Source organism: Muntiacus reevesi, chromosome 1, assembly GCF_963930625.1.
Source record: "Muntiacus reevesi chromosome 1, mMunRee1.1, whole genome shotgun sequence".
Taxonomy (NCBI): domain Eukaryota; kingdom Metazoa; phylum Chordata; class Mammalia; order Artiodactyla; family Cervidae; genus Muntiacus; species Muntiacus reevesi.
The window spans coordinates 270032115-270054057 of record NC_089249.1 but is presented as its reverse complement, the minus strand read 5'-3'; the positions used below and the strand labels follow the sequence as shown (position 1 = coordinate 270054057).

The 21943-nt window shown below is 39.4% G+C and overlaps 1 protein-coding gene and 1 long non-coding RNA gene across 2 annotated transcripts in view; one reads left to right on the top strand and one right to left on the bottom strand.

Moving 5' to 3' along the window:
* MCTP1 (multiple C2 and transmembrane domain containing 1) overlaps positions 1-17468 on the top strand; it is a 550845-nt gene extending 533377 nt beyond the window's left edge. Inside the window, exons 21-23 of the mRNA XM_065936796.1 lie at positions 3160-3269; positions 13881-13978; positions 15529-17468. Of these exons, the coding sequence (XP_065792868.1) occupies positions 3160-3269; positions 13881-13978; positions 15529-15600 (280 nt within the window). The 3' untranslated portion in view covers positions 15601-17468. The remainder of the gene's footprint in view (positions 1-3159; positions 3270-13880; positions 13979-15528) is intronic.
* On the bottom strand, positions 1689-21319 carry LOC136169043 (uncharacterized). Its single transcript, XR_010663371.1, has 5 exons — positions 21010-21319; positions 18904-18959; positions 14651-14726; positions 13158-13250; positions 1689-3264 (listed from the first exon to the last, which is right to left on the bottom strand). It is a non-coding gene; the product is annotated as an uncharacterized lncRNA (long non-coding RNA).
* Between the last annotated feature and the right edge of the window lie 624 nt (positions 21320-21943).

Sequence of the window (21943 nt, the reverse complement as noted above, 5' to 3'; positions counted from 1 at the left end):
CATAATTTGTGTTTTACTTCGTCTTATTTACTAATATATATTTTAAAACAACTGTTTAATTATAAAAATGGTAAGGTGGATTTATAATTAATAATCAGTAAAAAGTATACTAAGGGCCCATGCCACTGAACTACATGAAAATCGGCCTGCATAATGATTTCTAAATGGTCTGTTCAAGAAGGGGTGCTTTATACCTGGATAAGCCTATGTTTCTAGTTTTATATCTCTATTCATTGTTTATTATTCATAACTGAAAGTCTGTGGCAGATTTGGATGCTTGGGCATACACAGAAATTGAAAGGAGTAAATTATTTAAACTAAAGGTATGGGTCATTCATCTGGTGCCTTTCATGTTTCAAGGCATAATGCATTTTATTTTGTATAATTTTTAATACATTTCCACATATGCATAGGTGCTGAGTTTCCACTTTCTCACATTAGACACAACAGCCTCCCTCTGACTCCCAAATGGGACTTTTAAGCAACATTCAGTATCAGACTTCTCAAGACTGATTTCCACATCTTTCTTCTTCTTCATGTTATTTCCATCTCTAAGAATGTCTCGCTCCACAGCCTATCTCAGAAGCAGACGGTGAGGTCCGACGTGGGGCATTTCCCTCCGGGGTGTTGTCCTTTCCCTGAGGTAGTGTGTAGGCTACCCGACAGGAATAGCTCATCTATAGCAGAAGACCCTGGGTCAGCTCTGAGGTCAGGACTGTGACTGCCTGAAGTGGAGAAGCTTCTTTGTAACTCTGGGTGTTGGCAGACCTCAGACAGGTACTGGAAAGGACCATGGCCATTTGAAGGAAATAAGGTCGTGGCTGTGGACCAGCCTTGGGGAAACTGCATTTGGTCGAACTTTCTAAGGGATAGACAGAGACACAAGTCCAGGCTGAGGTACAGGAACACGGCCTAGAATCTAGAGAGTCTTGCAGGAACTCTCCTGCATAATCATCTTTGGACTACTAAAAACAGAGAAACTCCCCTGGAGTCACATGGGATAAAATGGATCTATCTAGAAAGCAGATTTAGATGCAATCTTTAAGTACAAAATGGAAGTCTCCATAATTAAATCTTGTTATGAAATAATCCTTCCAGAACTTTCTTGAATAGCATCTCTTGGGGGGAAATGGTATAAGATCACATTCTAGATTTAGATTCCATGATGCACTGTGGAAATAAAAAGAGCAGTCTTTTCACCCCCTGACATTAGCTACACTGGTGTTCTTTGCCATTTATCCTTCCAAGAGGAATAAGAACACAGGAGCACTTCAGTGAGGCTGCCCAGGGTTTTCTGCATGAGGGGCCAGCACCCTTGCACATCCAGGGGTGTGACGTATGGCTCTGAGCTCAACTGCAGGAGAGCAAACAGACCCTCAGCCTTCTGTTGTCTCCACAGCGGGCAGAAGCAAGGGAACTACAGGAGTCAGTGAGGAGGGAAGGCATACTCCTTTACCTCTGACAATTACAGGACGCTCACTCTGGCCATAGGACATAAAAAAACACAACAGAAAAGCCAGACCCCAAGAGTTACTAAAAATAAGACAACCCGGTTGGACCCAACTTGGGCTTTTTTATTGGGGGAAAAAAATTTAGGAGATGTGACCTAGAGAAAGACAAAAAGCAAGTCATATGCCACAAAATTAAGGAAGGAATAACTCTTCTAAGTATTAGGCTGAGGGGCAGTATATGAGAAAATCTCTTGACAAACATCCTTTATTGGATTACAGGCTTCTCTGGAAAAACCCAGTCCAAGTGCATAGAGCATCCATTACCAGGAAGTGAGAAGAACTAAACACTGACAGCTATCCGTATCATGTACAATTTCCATATTTTCTCCAAGTGTCTTTGGGGCCCTTCTCACTGCTAAGAGGTGCCGTACAGTACTTCCAGAGCTTAATGGCTCTAAATAACATCACCTTAATTACCACAAACATGCTGCCATCACCACCAGTCTTCCTGGATACAGTAAAAGCTGTCCGCATTTTATACCAGGAAAGCTGATGCTCAGAGAGGTCTACCACCTAAAGTCACATAACAGAACCTAGGCCTTGAACATAGATTTGCTACTTATTTTGGTTGTTTTCATTAAATCATGCTAAAGAGTCACTCAGAGATACGTTAGCTCCTCCTTGGAGGTCGAGCACTGAGGCAGTAGTATGCCTGTAAATGGAGACACGGTTCACATACCTAACCTTGAGGGCTCCACCCAGTGAGTCTGTTTATAATTTTGTCACCCTCTCTTAAAACCTATCAGACTTACTACGGATGTTCTACACAGAAAGTCTGAACATATCAGTCTTTCCGTGTTCCATTTGCCTTCTGTCATGGTTTTTCCTTTCTTTTTGTCCCACTGAAGTCCTTCCCATCTTCTTGGTACTTTTTTGCAACTTCTTATGTTTGTTGATCCCACTTTTGTTCTTTGTTCTGATGTTTTATCACTGTCAATACTCAAGTCTTGCTTCCAACCCTCTCCATTATGAAAAACCCACCCTTTTCCGCTTAAAACTTTCTTTGTAGTCTTCAAATTTACCATTTGCCATGTTCTCCTTTGCCGGAAACAATGCAGGGAGACTAGCAGATAATGTTGACTTTATTTCCTAATTATTGATGTATTTCTGGGAGGAGGGCAATGATGGTAACAAAAGTTTTTACAAGATTTCTCCTTGCTGATTTCTCATTCCATCTGAAACATAGCTAAAGTGTAAAGTATTTTTCCAAGGATTTCTAAAGTTCTGAGGATTTCCACAACAGTGTTAAGATTTAGGTCTACAGACAATTGCTGGCAATATTTTATTTCCAGTGTGGGTAATCAATCCTATGTGAGAGTTCACAGAAGAATGGTAGGCCCAGAGGCATTTTCCTCTATGAGAAGTTGGAGAAAACGAGATGGAGTACTAGCTTTAGAAGATTTTTAAACCATAGGGAGTCACCCAAGTAGTACAACGACTCTACACCCTGAAGTCATCTCAGCCAGCGTGGAGGGGTTAGTGTCAACACCCCTTACCTGGGTCCTGTATTCAGGAAAGCCCACGACCACTGGCATCTCTTCCCAAAAGAAGTGCTAGATCCGTAGTCCAGAGTTTGAATCACATTCGTTTTCATCCTTGAGAAAAGTGCAAAGTGCTCAGATTGCCGATGTGTTGATTTCTCATTCAGTACTTTCAACTGGACCGTCCCGTTCTTAAGCTGGCTGGCCATCGTAGCCCTCTGTGCGTTTACAGCCGTCCTGTACTTCATCCCGCTGAGATACATTGTCCTCGTCTGGGGTAAGTAAAGCCTCTTTAAAAAAGACTGTCATAGCTGCTAAGAACAAACTATTTTTAAGGGATGAGTTATACTGTCAGCAGTTCCCTGTATTTATGGTCATGAAGTTATTCTAAGATGAAGAGAGACAGGTCAGTTAAAAATCACAACAGTCTGAAGATTTAGGTCTACCTGCAAAATGCATTTCTCTTATCTAGCACCATAGGCTCCATCATACTATAAACATGTAGTGGTGCAGATTCTCCATACATCAAAGTGTGGCTTTGTCTAGATATCACTCTGATTTATTTTTACCACTTACACATAAACAGAGGCATTGCGATCTATATGGTGCATTTAGGGCAATATGCTTTTGTGCTGTGGTACTTTATCTTGTGGAAGCGTCCGTAAGCATGGTACTATATATGGCTGCATGTTTAAGAGGTCACCTCTAGGAAACGGGAAGAGGGCCTTTGGCATCGGAAGGCTGCTCGGGAACAAAAACCTCTGCTGTGTACCAAATGCGTCTGTAAAAACCCACTTTGAAGGTAGTTTCTGGGGAGGGGGTGTCCTAATTTTTAATGCAACTATGCTGCATGCTGACAGTTTCTATGTACCTGGACTCTATTTAGGGTTTCCCTGGTGGCTCAGATGGTAAAGTGTCTGCTCGCAATACAGGAGACCCAGGTTCGGTTCCTGGGGCGGGAATATCCCCTGGAGAAGGAAATGGCAACCCACTCCAGCACTGTTGCCTGGAGAATCCCACGGACAGAGGATCCTGGTGGGCTACAGTCCATTTGGGTTGCAAGGAGTCAGACACGACTGAGCGACTTCACTTTAGACTGTTTAAGGTGGTACTTACAGCACTCTTCATAGTTTGGAGTTTGTTTTTCCTCACCCAACAAAATTCTTTTGGTTGGAAAACTCAATTTTCAGTCTCCGAGACTGATGAATGTATAAAACTACATTAATGATATATATATATATATATATATATATGTATAAATAAGACTGGGTAGAATGCTCTACGTGCCCCTGGCCTGCATACACCGGAGATTACTAAACTTATACAAAATGCAGAGAGCCAAATGGGTTTTAACTTCATAAAACATGGACTTACACACTGAAAGTAAAAAGATGAAAAGGAAAGTTTCGTTCTTTTCCTATCAAGGCTTTTAAAGAAATATGCAGGAATAAAATGGAAAAGGGTCTGATGTCTCCAGGCCCCCCAGTCTTAAAATCCTTGAATCTCACTCTTCTTTTTGGCTGTCTTTTCATATCTTGAGCAAGCCTCTTGCCCTTTATATCATCATTACCTTTACATCTTGGGTAGGGAGTAGAGAGTGAAGGGAAGGGTGATTATGTTTTCTTGTCTTAATTCCTATAATCTAAAGAAACAGGAGAGTGCTTTCACTATCCAAGGGAAGAGGTATTTCCCCCACTATGTTCTTGGGACCCGATTGTATGTTCTTTCATTCCTTCCTGATATTTAAAACAGATGCTGTTTTATTGAAGGCATTAGGGTAGGGCGTTAGGTGTGGCAGTTTATTACCTCTAACCTACCCAGGTCAGACCTGCCATCTCAGTTGTGATAGGTGGGGAACTTCTGGTTTCTTTTCCCCAAGCTGTCAGAAAGTGGAGCCCACGGCAGACATCTGGCAGTATAACCTGGGGTGGCCTCACTGGCAAGCTGTCTTAAACGTAATTTTCAGAGAATGTGTTTGGGTCTCTTGTTTCATCAAATAAAATAAAACAAAGAACAGTATTCCTTCAGTGGTAGGTGATTGCTGAAATATTAAACAGAAATTTAAGACATGGGTCTCACATGGGGAGACAGAGACCAAATCATAATTGCATTAGCTTATTCTGCCAAAATCCCTGAAGAAGAGCCCAGATGCTCTGGTCTGTGACCCAGTCTGTTGATTTCACAAAAAGCTCTTTGTTTATGTTTATGTGACTAAGCTTGGTAGTTTATTAAGTGCAATATAAATTTAAAACAGTAGACTTATCCAACTGAAATTCTACATTATACCATAGAATATGAGGAATAGATACCTCTAGTTTTATACATTATTTTGACATTTCTTGTTGGGCTTCCCTGGTGGCTCAGAGTGTAAAGTGTCTGCCTGCAGTGCGGGAGACCCAGGTTCGATCCCTGGGTTGGGAAGATCCCCTGGAGAAGGAAATGGCAACCCACTCCAGTACTCTTGCCTGGAAAACCTCATGGACGGAGGAGCCTGGGAGGCTACAGTCCATGGGGTCGCAGAGTCGGACATGACTGAGCAACTTCACTTTCTTGACATTTCTACCTCATCAAGTTTTAATTTTTTGTATACTAGCTCCAAATTCACCTGTTTACCCCTGATCCATATTTGCTCTTCAGGTAGTGCAGAGGGTTCACCGTTGGATAATTTAGCTTGGGTAGATATGCCTCATTTTAATGGTTCTTGGCCGTTCTAATCCAAGAAGTGATCCAAGTAAGTCAATCACAGCAGCATCTTTTGCAAGCATTAAATTTAAATTTCTTGTAATTGAAAAGGAAAATTGGCTTCTAAACATTTCAATGCCAGAGATAGAGAAACGGAAACATTTTTTTCCTTGTGATGATCTACTCTCCTAGCAACCTTCAAATGTGTACTACAGCATTATTAACTATAGTCCCCATGACATTTAAAAATTCTTATTTTTTGTGCTGTGCTGGGTCTTTGGTGCTGTGCGGGCTTTTCTCAAGTTGTGGCAGGTGGGGGCTAATCTTTAGTTGCAGAGCGCGGGCTCTATGGAACAGGCTCAATAGTCATGGTGCTCGGGCTTAGCTGCTCTGCAGCAAATGAGATCTTCCCGGATCAGGGATCGAACCCAAGTCTCCTGCATTGGCAGGTGGACTCTTTACCACTAGACCTTTACCATTCTTTACCACTAGACTCTTTACCACCAGGGAAGCCTCCCAAGACATTTTACAACTGGAAATTTGTACCTTTTGACTCCTTCACCCACTTCCCACTCCCCCACCTCTGGTAACCATCAGTCTGTTTTCTGTATCTGTGAGCTTTGTTTCGGTTTTAAGGATTCCACATGTAAGTGAAATCTTACAGTATCTGTCTTTGACTTATTTCACTTAGCATAATGAATGCCCTTAAGGTCAATCCTTGTTATCACAAATGGCAAGATATCACACTGTTTTGTTTTTTTTAAAATGGCTGAATAATTTTCCATTGTGCGTATGTACACCACAGCTTTATCCTTTCATCTATGAACTGACACTTAGGTTGCTTTCATGTCTTGGCTATTATAAATAATGCTGAATGAACATGGGGGTGCACATGTATTTTTAATGTTTTTGTTTTCTTCAGGTAGATACCCAGAAGTGAAATTATAGGAGTACAGTAGTAGTTCTATTTCTGATTTTTTGAGGAACCTCCATACTTTATTCCATAGCTGCTGTTCAGTCGCTCAGTCCTGTCCAACTCTAGGGACCCCACGGACAGCAGCACACCAGGTCTCCCTGTCCTTCACCATCTCCCAGAGTTTGCTCAAACTCATGTCCATTGAGTCCATGATGCCATCCAACCATCTAGTCCTCTCTCGGCCCCTTCTCCTCCTACCTTCAATGTTTCCTAGCATCAGGGTCTTTTCCAATGAGTCAGCTCTTTGCATCAGGTGGCCAAAGTATTTTCCATAGTGGTTGCACCAATTTACATTTCTTCCAGCAGTGCACAAGGGTTCCCTTTTCTCCAGATTTTCACCACCAATTGTTATTTATTGTCTTTTTGATGATATAGTCATTCTGATAGGTGTGAAGTGGTATCTCAGTGTGGTTTGTATTTTGGCTTTCCTGATGATTAGTAATATTGAGCATCTCGTGTACCTGTTGGCCATCTGTCTTCTTTGGAAAAAATGTCTATTCATATCCTTTGCCTATTTTTTAATTGGTTTGTAGTTTTTGACTATTCAGTTGTATACGTTTTTAATGTATTTTGCCTATTACCCCCTTATTAGATATAGGATTTGCAAATATTTTCTCCCATTCTGTAGCTTCCTTTTCATTTCGTTCGTTTCCTTTGCTGGGCTTTTTAACTTGATGCAGTCCCACTTGCTTCCTTTGTTAGCACCTATGTTTTCTCCTGGGAGTTTCATGGTTTCAGATCTCACATTCAAGTTTCAGTCCATTTTGAATAATTTTTATAAATGATATAATAGTCCAGCTTCATTCTTTTGCTGTGCCAGTCCAATTTTCCCAATATCACTTTATTGAGGAGACTGTCCTTTTACCATTGTATATCCTTGGCTTCTTTGTTGTAAGTAATTGACCATATATGCATGGGTTTATTTCTGGGCTACCTTGCTCCACTGATTTACGTCATCTGTTTTTATGCCAATACCATACTGTTTAGTTATGAGAGGCCTGTAATATAGTTTGAAAGCAGGGAGTGTGATAGCTCCAGACTTATTCTTTAGTATTGCTCTGGCAATTTGGGGACTTTTATGGTTTCATACAAATTGTGGGTTTGTTTCTATTAAAATATGCCATTGGAATTTTGAAAGGAATTGTACTGAAGTTGTAGATGGCTATGGATAGTATGAACATTTAACAATATTAACTCTTATAATCCTTGAGCAGGGAATACTTTTTCATTTATTTGTTTGGTCTTCAGTTTCTTTCATCCTTGTCCTGCAATTTTCAGTGTATAGGTCTTTCACTTTCTTGACTAAATTTGTTATTAATTTCTCTGGTAGTACACTGTAGTATAGAGAAATGCCATAGCATTTTATACAGTCCTTTTTATCCTAAAACTTTACTGAATTCATTTATTAGTTCTTACAGTTTTTTGATGGAGTGTTTAGGATTTTCTATATATAAAGCCATGCCACCTGCAAATAGCAACAGTTTTACTTCTTCCTTTCCAATTTGGATTGTTTTAAAGTCTGTCTTATATAAGTTATAGCTTCTCTTGCTTTCTTTGGGTTTCCATTTGCATGGAATATCTTTTTTCATCCCTTGACGTTTAGTCTCGTGTGTCCTTACATCTGACTTCATCTCTCAAAGACAGTATATAGAAGAGGCTGGTTATTTTTACTACACTCAGCCACCCTATGTATTTAGATTGGAAAATTTAGTTCATTTAAAGTAATTATTGCTCTGTATATCTACTGTAGGCTTTTGCTATATGGTAACTGCGAGGCTTACTTATAAAAAGTTTGAATGCTTTTGAAAGTTCTAGATTTTTACTGTTTCCTCATGTTTCACAGCTCACATTTTACCCTTTTTAAATTAATATGCTGTGTATCCCTTAACTATTATAGTATAGTTATTTTTACTATATTTGTTGTTGAATCTTCATAATGGTTTTATAAATGATTAGTCCACTACATTTATTATGTATTTACCTTTATTAGTGACATTTATGCTTTCTTGTGTCTTCTTGCTACTTATAGCAGTTTTTTGGCTTAAAGAAATCTCTTTGACATTTGTCAAAAGGCCAGTTTAGTGATAAACTCTTGGCTTTTGCTTGTCTGGAAAACACTTTTTCAGTTCTGATGGATAGCTTAGCTGAGTAGTATTCCTGTTTGCAAGTTTTCTTTTTCTTTCAGCGCTTTGAATACATTATGCCATCTCTTTCAGGTCTGCAAAGTTTCTCCTCAAAAATCTGCCCAGTCTTCTGGAGGTTCTTTGTACATGACAAGTTGTTAGTCTCTTGATGCTTTCATTATACCTGTCCTTAACTTTTCATATTTTCATTATATGTCTTGATGGGAGTCTCTTTGGGTTTCTCTTATTTGGAACTCCCTGGGCTTTCTCGATCTGTATGTCTGTTTCCTTCCCCAGATTAGGGAAGTTGTCAGCCATTATTTCTTAAAACACATTTCCTGCGCTCTTTTTTCTCGTTTGTGATTCCCTATAGTGCAAATGTTAGTATGTTTCACTGATCCTTTGTGTTCTTTTTCATCTAGCCTGCTGTTGAATCCCTCTAGTGTATTTTTCAGTTCAATGAGTTTATGCTTCAGCTCTGTGTCTATTTGGTACTTCATCTGTTCTTTCTTTGTTGACGTACTCACTGTGTTCATCCATATTCTCCTGAATTTGGTGAGCATGTTTATGAGCATGACTTTGAACTCCTTATCAGGTAAATAACATCTGTTTCATGAAGAACTTTTCCCCCTGAGATTTATCCTGTTCTTCCATTTGAAACATGTCCCTCATTTTGCTTGAATCTTGATGTTGGTTCCTATGCGTTAGACGAAAGAGCCACCCCTCCCAGCCTGGAAGTCGTGGTCTTGTCGAGGAGATCATTCAACTTTGCCTTGGCTTAGTAGTCTCTCAAACCTTTCTGACGGTCTGGGCAGCCTGTTTTAATAGCTCTCAGGAGTAGACGATGTGCCAAGACCTGTCAGTGTCTCGAACAGGAGGCTCTCAGTCAGCACCTAGACTCAGACTCACTGAGAGTCAGCCCTGTGGGCTGCAGCTTTTAAAGCAGATACACACAGTGGGGCTGCAAGTGTAGGCCCAGCTGGCCACCAGAGGATCTGGAGGTGTCCCCTGGTTGACAGTCACAAAAATCGGGGCTTCGGGTGAGTTTGTAAGCTCCTTTCTGGAAGATAACTGATGAGCCGTGCTAAGGGAGAGTGGTGATGACAGCACCCCTGGCCTCTGTTCCCTGAGCGTCCCTCCTCAGGCCTTCAGATGTGTGCCAAACCTGAAAGTGGCGCCTCAGGCCAAAGCTCCAGGACAAGCAAGTAGGCGTCCTTCGTAGAAACCCTGGGGGTGTGCTGCAGTCTCCCGTTTGTGCAGTGGCCTGGTGGGGGCAGCTTGCTGAGACCTGTCTCTTGGGTGTTACAGTTCTAGCGGGCCCAGGCAGGCACACCAGCTCCCCTGACCTCCAGAGTCAGGTGGTTGAGGGGCATCCCCTGGGTGGCAGCTGCAAAAACTGGGGCACCAGACATGTGTAAGGGAGCCCCTCTGAGGTGTCTAGAAGGGTTCAGTCAGCCCTTAGATGTGTTTAATTAGAAGCCTGCCCCTCAGCTGCAGCCATTAGCTTATAGGCCTGTTTCACAGACAGGCTGAGCTCCTTGGTCTCTACTCCTTGCTGTGCCCTGAGGGTGTCAGAACTCTTTTCTCCATTGGTCACAGTCCTTTAGAACCTGCAAACATCAGCCCCTCTGGTCACCAGAACCAGGGATGTAGGGGTGTCTCCTGAGAGCAGTTGCAAAGGCACCAGACAAGGCTCTGGGAGATGCTGGCCGGCTGGAGAAGGCAACAACTGCATCCTCCAGCCTCCACTGTTTCCTGACAGCCCTTCCATAGGCTTCTCTACGCGGGCCAGCCCAGAATCCTGCCCCTCAGGCCAAAGCTCCCAGACAAGCAAATAGGCCCTTTCTTGGAAAGACTGGGGGTGTGTGTCTCAGTCTGTTGTCTGGTTCCCTGGGAGTGGTGGTCTGCCAAGAACCGTCTCTCTGAATGTCATAGTTCCACAGACCCAGGAATACAAGTCCCCTAGCCTTCGCAGCCAAACACTCAAGGGGTATCCCCCTGGGTGGCAGCCACAAAACCCAGGACACCAGACAGGTGTAAAAGTTCCCCTCCGGGAGATACTGGTGCTCTGAAGTGCAGTGCAGCGAGAGCTCAAAGATGGGACTCAGGAGCTTCCATCCCCAGGGAGTATCCCAGCAGGTCCCTGCCTCTTTGGCCAACACCTTAATATTAGTAGATGGATTTTCTTCACATAGAGCCTGGGCACCTTTCAGACAGTTGCGCTTCTGTGCTGGGTCCTGTGATGAGTGAGTGCTCATGAGCTCTTTAAGAGCCATTTTCCTTTCACTATAGGCCTCTGGGTTCCATGGTTGCAAGCCTGTTGGTTTTGAAAGCCAGGTGCCTTGAAGGCTCATCTCTCAGATGCAGGTCTTAAAAGCTGAGGTGCCTTATGTGGTGTACAAAAGCTACGTCTCTCCTGGCTACTCAGAGAGAAGCTCTGGGCTTGTGAGCTTCCTCCTAATGGTTGGGTACCTGCACTGGGCATGGGGTTTATGGTGAGAGTGTCTCAAAGAGGTGAGTTAACGATTGTCCTAGGTTGCCATCTTGAACTGCCTCATAGACGTAAAACCTTGGGCACCCGATGTGTGACAGCTCCCCTCAGGGAGATGCCGGTGCTCTGGAGCATGGCAGAGGGTGGGCATGAAGATGGTACCAACTGGCTGGAGCAAGGTAGCTGGGGAGACATGGTTCCTGCCAGGAAAGAAAATTTAAAAAAAGATGGCTGCCAGTCTCCGTCCCTCAAGCAGGCAGGCTCCTGAACATTTCAAATCAGATGTCTTCCCTGAGTGACTTCCCTTCAATGCCTGGAGGCAAGCAAATGATCCTTTCCCACAAATGGTTTGGTTGTCTCTGGGTCAGCTGCTTACATGCTGGGTCCTGGAGAGGGTAAGTCTGAACATGTAAGTTGGTTTTCAAAGCTATGTGTTTTGAGACAAAAATTGAGAGCCCAGAAAAAACCCAAGCATATATGGTAAACTAATATCTAACCAGGGAGCCAAGAATACTCAATGAGAAAAGACAGTCCTTTCAACAGATGGGGCTGGGAAAACTGGACAGTCAGGTAAAAAATGAAACCTGACCCCTATGCTACACTAATCGAAAATAATAACTTGAAATGGACTGTAAGACCTAAAACAATGAAACTTCTAGCAGAAAACATTTTTTAAGAAGTTCCCTGACATGGATCTTGGTAACAATTTTTGAAAATCACATCCAAAGTACAACCAACAAAATTAAAAACAAACAAGTGGGACTCTATAAAGCCAAAAAGCTTCTGCATTGCTAAAGAAACCATCAGCAAAGTGAATAGACAATCTACAGAATGGGAAAAAAATACTAGCAAACCATATGTGTAATAAGGGGCTAATATCCAATAAAGGCCCAATATAACCCAAGAGCAAAATAATCATCATAAAAATGGGTAAAGGACCTGAACAAACATATTTCCAAAGATACGTATGAATGGCCAGCAGGTCCATGAAAAGATGCTCAATAACTCTAGCCACTAGGGAAATGCAAATTAAAACCACAATGAGATAGCTTCTCATGGCTGTTAGAATGGCCATCATCAAAAAGACAACAGATAACATGCTGGCATGGATGCAGAGAAAAGGGAACCCTTATACACTGTTGGTGGGAATGTAAAGTGGTACAGCTACTACAGAAAACAGTATGGAGATGGCTTAAAAATATAAATATAGAACTACCATATGATCCAGCAATTACACTTCTGGGAATTTATCCAAGGGAAACAAAAAGACCAAACCCAAAAGATATCTGCACCCCCATGTTCACAGAAACATTATTTACAATAACTGATTCATGGAAACAACTTAAGTGTCTACTGGTGGATGAATGAAGAAGTGGTATACGATGAAATATTATTCAGCCATAAAAAAATGAGGAAATCCTATCATCTGTGACAACATGAATGGATTTGAAGGCATTATGCTAAGTGAAATAAGTCAGAAAAAAACAAATACTATATGATTTCACTTATATGTGAAATTGGGAGGGAAAAAAGCAAAATGCCACCCTCTCAACTCATAGAAAAAGAGAAAAATTCTTTTATCTATCAACATATGAGATGATGGATATGAACTAAACCTATTGGGGTAATCATTTCACTATATGTGTACATGAGACCATCATGTTGTACACCTTAAAACTTATAAAGTGATGCATGTCAATTATTTCTCAAAACTAGAAGGAAAAAAAGCTTGATGTTTTGGGGGCTTCTCCCTCTAGGTACAGTTCTTAAGAGTTGAGGAAGTCTCATGTGGAGGTTCAAACCCTCACTCCTCAAGAGAGCGCTCCCTCCAGACCATGAGTTGTCAGGCTAGGAGTGGAGTTTATGTTGAGACTGTGCCCCTGAATCTCCTACCTGCTTCAATGCGGGCCTTCTCTTGTGGTTGGCGTGCAGACATCACTCAGCCAGTTTTCAGGTTATTCTCAGAGGCAGTTGTTCCATATGCAGCTGTAAATCCCGTGTGTTGGTGGGAAGAGATGGGTTTAGGATGCTTATGCGTCGCCATCTTCAAAGTTTTTTATGTTTTTTTAAAAAAGCTGGTGGTAAACCTTTTCTAATTCTAGGTCAGTTTAAAATTAAAACAAAACACCAGGTCATGCATTTTCAAATATGAATTTGCATAACAGCAACACTTCCCCATCACTTAAAAAAAAAAAAAGTATATCTTTTGAAAAGGGGGAACCAGTAAAGTCAGACTTCTTGCCTTAATCCCAATCCAAAATGTAGGGTAGACAAGTTTTATCACAGATGAAAAACTACAAAAAGCTTCTAAGTATTTGAGGGAAAAGGCAAGATGGGTTACTGCTTGTGCCCTTTGTTTCCCAAATAGAAAGCCTTTCCTGCTGGGAAGAAGCAACTGAAGCACAAAGAGAAAAAACAGAGCAGCCATTGAGTTGGAAGGTGGAAGGAAGGGAGAAAAGGGAGGGAGAAAACTGGGTTTTCTGGTTCAGTCAGTCAAGGTTGAAATCAAGGCAGCTTCACCGACATCTTCAAATCACAATACTTTTTTGCCAGAAATGTGCCTTTGGACTCCAAACTATATTGGTGTCAGTAATATTTGATCTGTCACTTTTTCAGGAATCAATAAATTTACAAAAAAGCTTCGGAATCCGTATGCAATTGATAACAATGAACTACTCGATTTCCTTTCCAGAGTCCCTTCAGATGTGCAAGTGGTATGTAGATTTCATTATTTATTATTACTGCAGGCATACCTCATTTTATTGGGCTTCACAGATATTTGCTTTTTACTCAATGAAGGTCTGTGGCCACCCGGTGTTGAGCAAGTCCACTGGTACCATTTTCCCAAAAGTATTTGCACACTGTGGGTGTGACACATTGTGGTAATTCTTGAAATGTTTCAAACTTTTTCATTATTATATTTGTTATGTTCCTGTGATCACTGATGTTACTGTTGTAAAAAGATTAATACTTACTGAAGGTGCAGATGATGGTTAGCATTTTTTTTTGTTTTTTAGCAACGAAACACTTTTAAATTAAGGTATTTCTTTTTTAAATGTAATGCTATTGCATCCTTAACAGACTTCCATACATCATAAACAGAACTTTTATATGCACTAGGAAACCAAAATATTCACGTGACTTTACTGCGGTGGTCTGGAGATAAACCTGCAATATCTCTTAAGCTTTTATCATTTTTAATGTAGTGTGGCATTGGGTTTTCACGTTCATATCCATTTAATTGTGAAGGTCTTAGAAGAGCCAGGTAAAGTTAATAAAGTCTGTAGAAGATTTTGCCACTCAGGGATTAGTCCAGTTGGGGTGCTATCCAACAAGAAACTTATAGAGAAGATGGGGAATGAGACAGCATTGCATACAGAACCTACGGGGGTGTCAGGGAGGGAGGGCAGTCCTCCTCCAAGGAAGATTCAGCTGGAATTTGTGAAAGGAAGTCACCATTACCTGAAGGAAGAATTAGGAATATTAGATGATGAAACCAAAGTGTGCCAGCAGATACTGAGAAAAACACTTCCCTAAATAAACTGCATGAATTAGGTGAATTTTAAAGATGGCTATTTTAGAGATCAATAAAGGGGGGGGGGGGGGACAGTAACTGATTTTTTTCTAAAACTTTTTATTTTATATTGGAATACAGACGATTAACAATGTTGTGATAGTTTCTGGTGCACAGCAGATCGACTCAGCCATACAAAAGTAACTGATTTTTGAAAATGGGGGCATATCTTAATCCTCTGAGGTTAATTAGTGCTCGTTAATCATTAAATATTTTCAGAGTAAAATGAGAAATGTTTTTATTCAAACTATTGAAGCTGGGTTGCAATAGTACCTTTTTCCTTTGCTTCTGTTGAGTCTTTGATTTGGTATCTGACCTGAAGGTGGGCTGAATGGAGATGAAGCCTGTATTAAACAAGCACATAATTAACTGCAAAGAACCATTATTCGGTCCTGCAAAATAGATGGAGATGCTTCAGCTTTTAATGTTACGTGTGTATGGGTGTATGGTTAGTGGAGATCCTGGCCTGTTAGCAAAGTTCCTATCAGGGCTCTCGTTTAGTTTCTGGCAAGATTTCCCTTGACTCTTGCTCTGTCTTTCTATTGTTTTCTGCATCCCAGCTGCAGGTCTCATATAGCTTCCAGAGTGAGCACTTTTCCCCCAAGCATAGGCTCTCAATTCCTTTGCTTTTCCTTCCTTTGCCAGAAAGTGGCCACCTGACCAGCCTTTCTCTGAACTCTGTTTAAACAGGTGCAATACCAAGAACTGAAACCAGATCCTTCTCATAGCCCATGTAAAAGGAAGAAAAACAATCTTGGCTAGCCAGCTCCCAGCACTGGGGAGGCCAGCATCTGTTTGGGAGGATAAAAGAAAAAGCCTTCAGCCTCAGCAGCACTTCCTTTCTTTCTGTTTTTTATTTATTTTGCCTTTTTATCATGTTTGAGAGAATTTGTAAATAGTGTACAAAGGCATATGTCTTTGAAAATATACTTCCATTGTACAGAAACAGTTTGATAAATGTTTAGCTATTGCTGCCTAAAAGCCTTGCTAGCTGTGGATAACAATATAATACTGGAACAACAAATGTTAAGAATGGTTAACATTGGGAGATACATACTTCTCTAATTACAAGTGGAAAAACTAGAATATTAGATTAAATGCTCAGCTGTGCTCTGATTAAATCTACATAAAGTGTAAATGTCAATTTGAATTTAAAGTTTTTTTTTATGTGACTATTTTTTATCTGAAAAATAATCCATTACAGTTTTCTATGTTTTATACATTTCAAAAGGGAGGGGGGAATCCCAGAACTTGAATAATGGAACAGATGCATTTCAACTTACATAGGTTCAGATCCTGATATTCATTCCTGTGCACATTATTTAGCTATGACTAGGCTGGTCTTAAGCTAATGAATGAAAGTATAGTCACCTCAACAAGAGAATTTTCCATACATTGAAATCCTACAAAGAAAATTTTCAAATCTTCTATCATTCCATCTAAAACTTTAAAATCTCTACAGGACGATACAAAAAATACTGCCATGTTTATAAGTGATTGCCTATAAGAATTTTTATACCAACCACTATTAATTTGTACCAAGTCAGCAAATTAGCAACCCAGTTCAGTTGTCAAAAATCTAGCAAATTAAATTCACATTGGTTTGATGTCAGATTATGCCTCTGTGCATTTAAAAATATTTAATACGCAAGTATTTCACAGAAAAAAAATATATCTACTTTCTCATTAGGTTACTGAAATGTTTTAATGCATTTATGATTTTTGTTATTAGTGTCAATTTTAATGTAGAGGAGAATGCAGTGTACTAAGTGATATGCCAGTGTCTCATTACATTCATTTTTAGAAAAAAATAATCATTCTTGAAAATTAGAATGCATGAAAACCTATTTTGTAAAATAAACTGCTTATGGGGAGGGGAAAGTTTGCCTTTAAAAATGTTTCACTATTACCACAAAATCTATACTTAAAAACTGCATTCCCAAGACTCTCATGTAGTTTTTATACCTAGCTTCCTGCTCTATCAAGGGAGTATACCTCTAGAGAGAAAACTTGGTGAGGACATCTTACTTCCCTGACTTGGTAGGGGACTGAGTTTGGTTGATATTGCTGCAGACAAGTGTTTTGTACTATTTATTAACAATGTACTGGGATAGGGTAAAGGTGAGGGCTATACTGGAAAAATGTAGAAAAGCTAGAGCAAGAAATATATATTTCACTCTAAAAGAAGATAGTTTAAAAATAAATTTAATCTCAAAGTTGATTTTTAAAGCATTTTTATTTTAAAGCTATGTTGTTAAATACTATTTCTTATGATAGAACTATTTTGATCTGTTTCTTACACTATGCTTAAAAGAATGTTAATTAAATTCCCTTTCTACAGAAAGGCTTTGACCTCAGTATGTTCTATTTAGTGCATCATGTTTATGACGACATGCTTACGTCCACATACCATCATTATTTGTTGCTAAGACATTATTCTCCATGAAGCTGATGTTATTACAGAAAGTTTATTGATAGTATAATGTTTGAAGTAACTTTTGATTATACTTTGTGTAAGATTTATGTTCTGTGCTGACACTGTCTACTCAAACGCCTACAACCCTGATATTCTACCACCTCAGATGTGGATAGTAACCATTAACAGATGACTGATTTGATTTCTCTTTGTTTCATTCTATCAAATTTCAGATGTTTGGTTCACTGGTAATGTTGACTATTCACTGCATTAAATAAAAAAAATCTTTTCTAAGAATAATCAGTACTTCTTTTTGGTGTTGAGAGAGGAATAATGGAAGATTATGTGCATGTTCTCCTATAAATGATACTTAAACTCAGGTTTGGTTTGGGGAAGGGGAAAAAAAAAGGCTTTCCCTGAAACCTTGACTGTTGTTAAATAAAACCCAATACTTCTGGAGGGGTAAGTACCCAGTGATGCTGCTAAAGGAATTAAGAACTATCTTGAGGCATGAAAGTGATATTCAGAGGAACAGTCACTGCTTTTAGGAACCACCACATTCACAGGCTGGAAACAAGAGGCTGTGACTAATAGAATTTTAACCACTTCTTTCCCCTTCTCACCAATCCTGCCTTTTGAAAGCTGCTTAACCTGATTTGGCTTGGAGAGATTTGTAAACATGTAAATATTTTATGATATCTTAAGAGACTGGACGTCATTCTAACACCTATTTGGACTGCTATATACAGTAGTCACATGAACTATTAAATATATTCCTCAGTATCTTTTAGTGAGTAAATTTATTGAAAGTCATTCATTATCCAAACTATTATTACTGCCACTAACTGTGGTAATTTATAAGAAATACATATTTAAGATTTTTCCATTTATAGAAAGGATGTGGTACTTGTTCATTTTGGTACTGTTCCACACATTCAAACTGATAAGATGCTGTCGGGATTCCAAATTAATTGTGAATCTATGCACTAGGATAATCTGAACGGAAAGATTCTTTAAGTGACTCTGCTCTGTGATATATTTATTGATTACCAACTATACAACTTGCTCTGTCATAGGCAATGGTCAAACCAATGAAAATATTAAAATCAAATCTGGAGCTAAAGTACAGTGAGAGCACATTTTAACTGATGTGATTCTGAAAGTATCTCTTAGAGAATCTTATTGTGTTAGTTTCGGAAAGTATCTTTTATGGAACCTCATTGTGTTACTTAAAAGTGAAGAAAAATTTAGTAGTAAGTTCTGTTATCCAGGGTCTAGGTAATATCCAAATATCTCCAATGCTGAAAGTAGTCTACTTCTATGTTGACAGGTCTTATTCAAAGGCTTTAACTTCAGTTTATATACTTGTTAAATATATCTAAATGTTTCAATTTTGTACTTAGCATTAAAAATAAACCAAAATATAAAAGGCAGTTATTGCTCCAGAAATATACAAGAGAGCCACCATCATACTTCTTGCAAAAGCCTTAGGTATTATCAAATTAAGGGTTAAATTTGGGGCTTTAAAGTCAAGTATGACTGTGTATTTGTGTACAGATATCTATTTATGTGTTTCATCAACCTAGAATCTAACTGCTTGGTCAAGTATGAATTAAAACAACATAAAAAATAATGAAATGAATACTTACAGTACTGTCACTCCTCTGGATTATAATTCTCCTTCCAGGATGACTGGTGTAACTCACTGAAAGAAAAAACATAAACATCCTGTATTTTGTTGTTGAAACTGTTCCTCTTCTGCCTCAGTTTCCTTCTACATTTGTACAGTGGCAGTCACATCATAAGACTCATGCCAGCTGAATCTCTGAGAATTAAGAAATATCAAGGAAAACTTCTCATCATGTAAGAATACTATGCAGATAAAAACTGTTAAATGTCCAAAGTGGTCATATGCTCTAGAAACTAACAATACTGTGAAAGGTTTGCTGGAATTTAATGATTCTATTTGTGCTTTTCCAAAGGGATCGAGGGTTGAGAATCACTCTCCCACAAAGTTGGGGGGGAAGACTCAAATATGTTATTGGTTTCGAGTAAGTTTCCATTTATTGGGCTATTTCTTCATATGCTGAATTAGCAACAACAAACAGTGTTCATTGCATGTACAAGCAGTACTTTTGTAGACAGGTTTTTTTTTTTTTCTTTTTTATGTATATGATAGCTGTGTCTCCAAATGTCACTGAAAAATTATATGACTCCACTTAAAAAAAGTTAACAAAACGGCATTGCTCTTTTGCTTTCCTCTATTTGATGTTACTAGATTAAGCTGAAAGTTCTATTTGTATTAAGGAAAACAAATAGGTAAGTAGCTGTGCCAAAGTGTTTTCAGTTTGTAGCAAAAATAAAATTGCAACATAATTGTCCCCTGCTATAGATTCTTCAATGGTCTTTCAAAAGTGAAAAAAAATGACCAACCTGAGAATCAATGAGCAAACCTAAAAATCAACCACCTCTTATTTTCTCTGGATAAATAAATGGATCTGAGGAAACGTGGCTAAGTGAGGTTGTTATTGCTACTAGTGAGGTGAGATGGTCCTACTAGGCTCAGCTAGTATTCTAGCTAGCTTGCCTCTTTTCTCCAAGCGAGAATACTGGAGTGGGTTGCCATGCCCTCCTCCAGGGGATCTTCCCAACCCAGGGATCAAACCCAGGCCTCAAGCTTGCAGGCAGATTCTTCACCATCTGAGCCACCAAGGAAGCTTGTTTTGGACAGAGCAAACTTCAAGTGACACAAGTCAACTTGAGGCATTTTATTTTGCCGGAGTTCAGATGGTAAATTTAGGGGAAATGCTAAATGCATAGAGAAAGGTGCAGCCATGGCCCCAACCACTCTTGATTACTAGAGACACATTTGAGACAACAGTCAAGACTAACTACAGAGACAGCTGAACCTTAGCAGAGGGGTGAGGCGGAGGAGAGGCCAAGATTTGTCCCAAGTTCAGAGATTTTCTTTTCGTAAAGTCACTCAGAAAGCTGGAAACTTTCTAACTAAACTGTATCATTTCCACAAAACATTCTTCCTACGGTACTGATAAGACACTTTAAAGTCAAAATCTGTGTGTAACATGTCATAGTGAAACCATGGAAAACAATTTATTGATGTCAAGAACTAATAAACTCTCCAACCTTACTCAGTGGTATACCTACCCCCTAGCCTTGTCCTCGAAGTCTTGCAAACTTCAGATTTCACTAACACAAGAGACTGAGTAAACCACAGGAAGATCTCTGAAGCACACAGTAACCCACCCAGAAAAGTAAAATACTATGTATGTACGAAGAAGTATTAATAGTTTTAAAATCAGTCAATGTGGTGTTCCATTTTGTTTGAAATTGCTGAACATTACTTTTTAAATTTCCCTACAGGATGAAAAAAAAGCATTTTTAGATATAATAGAGAAAAAATTTTGGGAGGATATCACAGAACATCCAGCACCTGACAATTTAATCAGGAATCAGGCATACTAACTTTTATAGCGTGGGTTACCATGTACATACCATTCTTGTGGCACTATGAGGCTAGTACACAGAACACACATGTACTTGGATCTCCCAATGACTATGACAATGACACAAGCAGGTGAGAAATGTACCCAGAAGGACACAGTGATGTGATTCTCCCCAGTGTACTATAATTATGATGTAGGTATACAATGTATTGATATAAAACAATTGTTAAAATACTGTATTTTGAATTGCACTACTTAAAACAGTAGCTTATGAGAAGTCATTTTCCTCACCTTCACAGAAGAGGTAAAAAATAATATGCTTTTGAACAACAGTGGCAAGACATTTTCATAGAATTCTCTCAATAGATGACTGACTGCTTACATCTGAATTTGTTGTAAATAGCATGCATTTAGAAGGGAACTTCTTCCAGATCTATGATAGTAAGAGACAACTATTAATTTAATCACACAGTAGTGAACTCCCTTTAAAGAAATTAAAGATATGTGCATATGTGCTCAGTTGTATCCAACTCTTTGCGACCCCAGACTGGAGCCCGCCATGCTCCTCTGTCTATGGGATTTCCCAGGCAAGAATACAGGAGTGGGTTGCCATTTCCTCCTCCAAGGTATCTTCCCGACCCAGGGATTGAACCTGCGTCCCCTGCATCTTCTGCATTGCAGGAGAATTCTTTTACCATCTGAGCCACCTGGGAAGCCCAACTAAAGGTACAACCTTTGATAAATTTAGACATCATTTAATCTTACAGCTTCTCACTGCTTTTTGGTGTAGAATCTGAAAAAAAAAAAAAAATCAGAACACGTAACTAAAATCAGAAAAGGCTAATAATGAAGACAGAGTAACATGACTCCACAAAGTATTATTAAATGAAAGTTTAATCTTTAGCAATTCAGGAATCCTTCTCAAGAGTAAAGACTCCACGCAACATGGTAAGGCACTGCTTTGAAGAGGCTGAATAGAAGACAGAAGCAGCACATCAGTAAAATAAGACAGATTCACTTTGAAAGGAAGGGCATCTAGTCCAAGAGTACTGAGGTCTACATTAGGTGATACGAAGCTTAATTTTATCCTTACCTTGAAGAAAAATGGCATATTTAAAAAATGCACTGTATATTTAAAAAATCCAGTAGATGCAAATTTAAATAAGACCACTTTAGAAAAATTTAAGACTGATTCTTATTTATATTAGGAGCATTACTTTAAAAA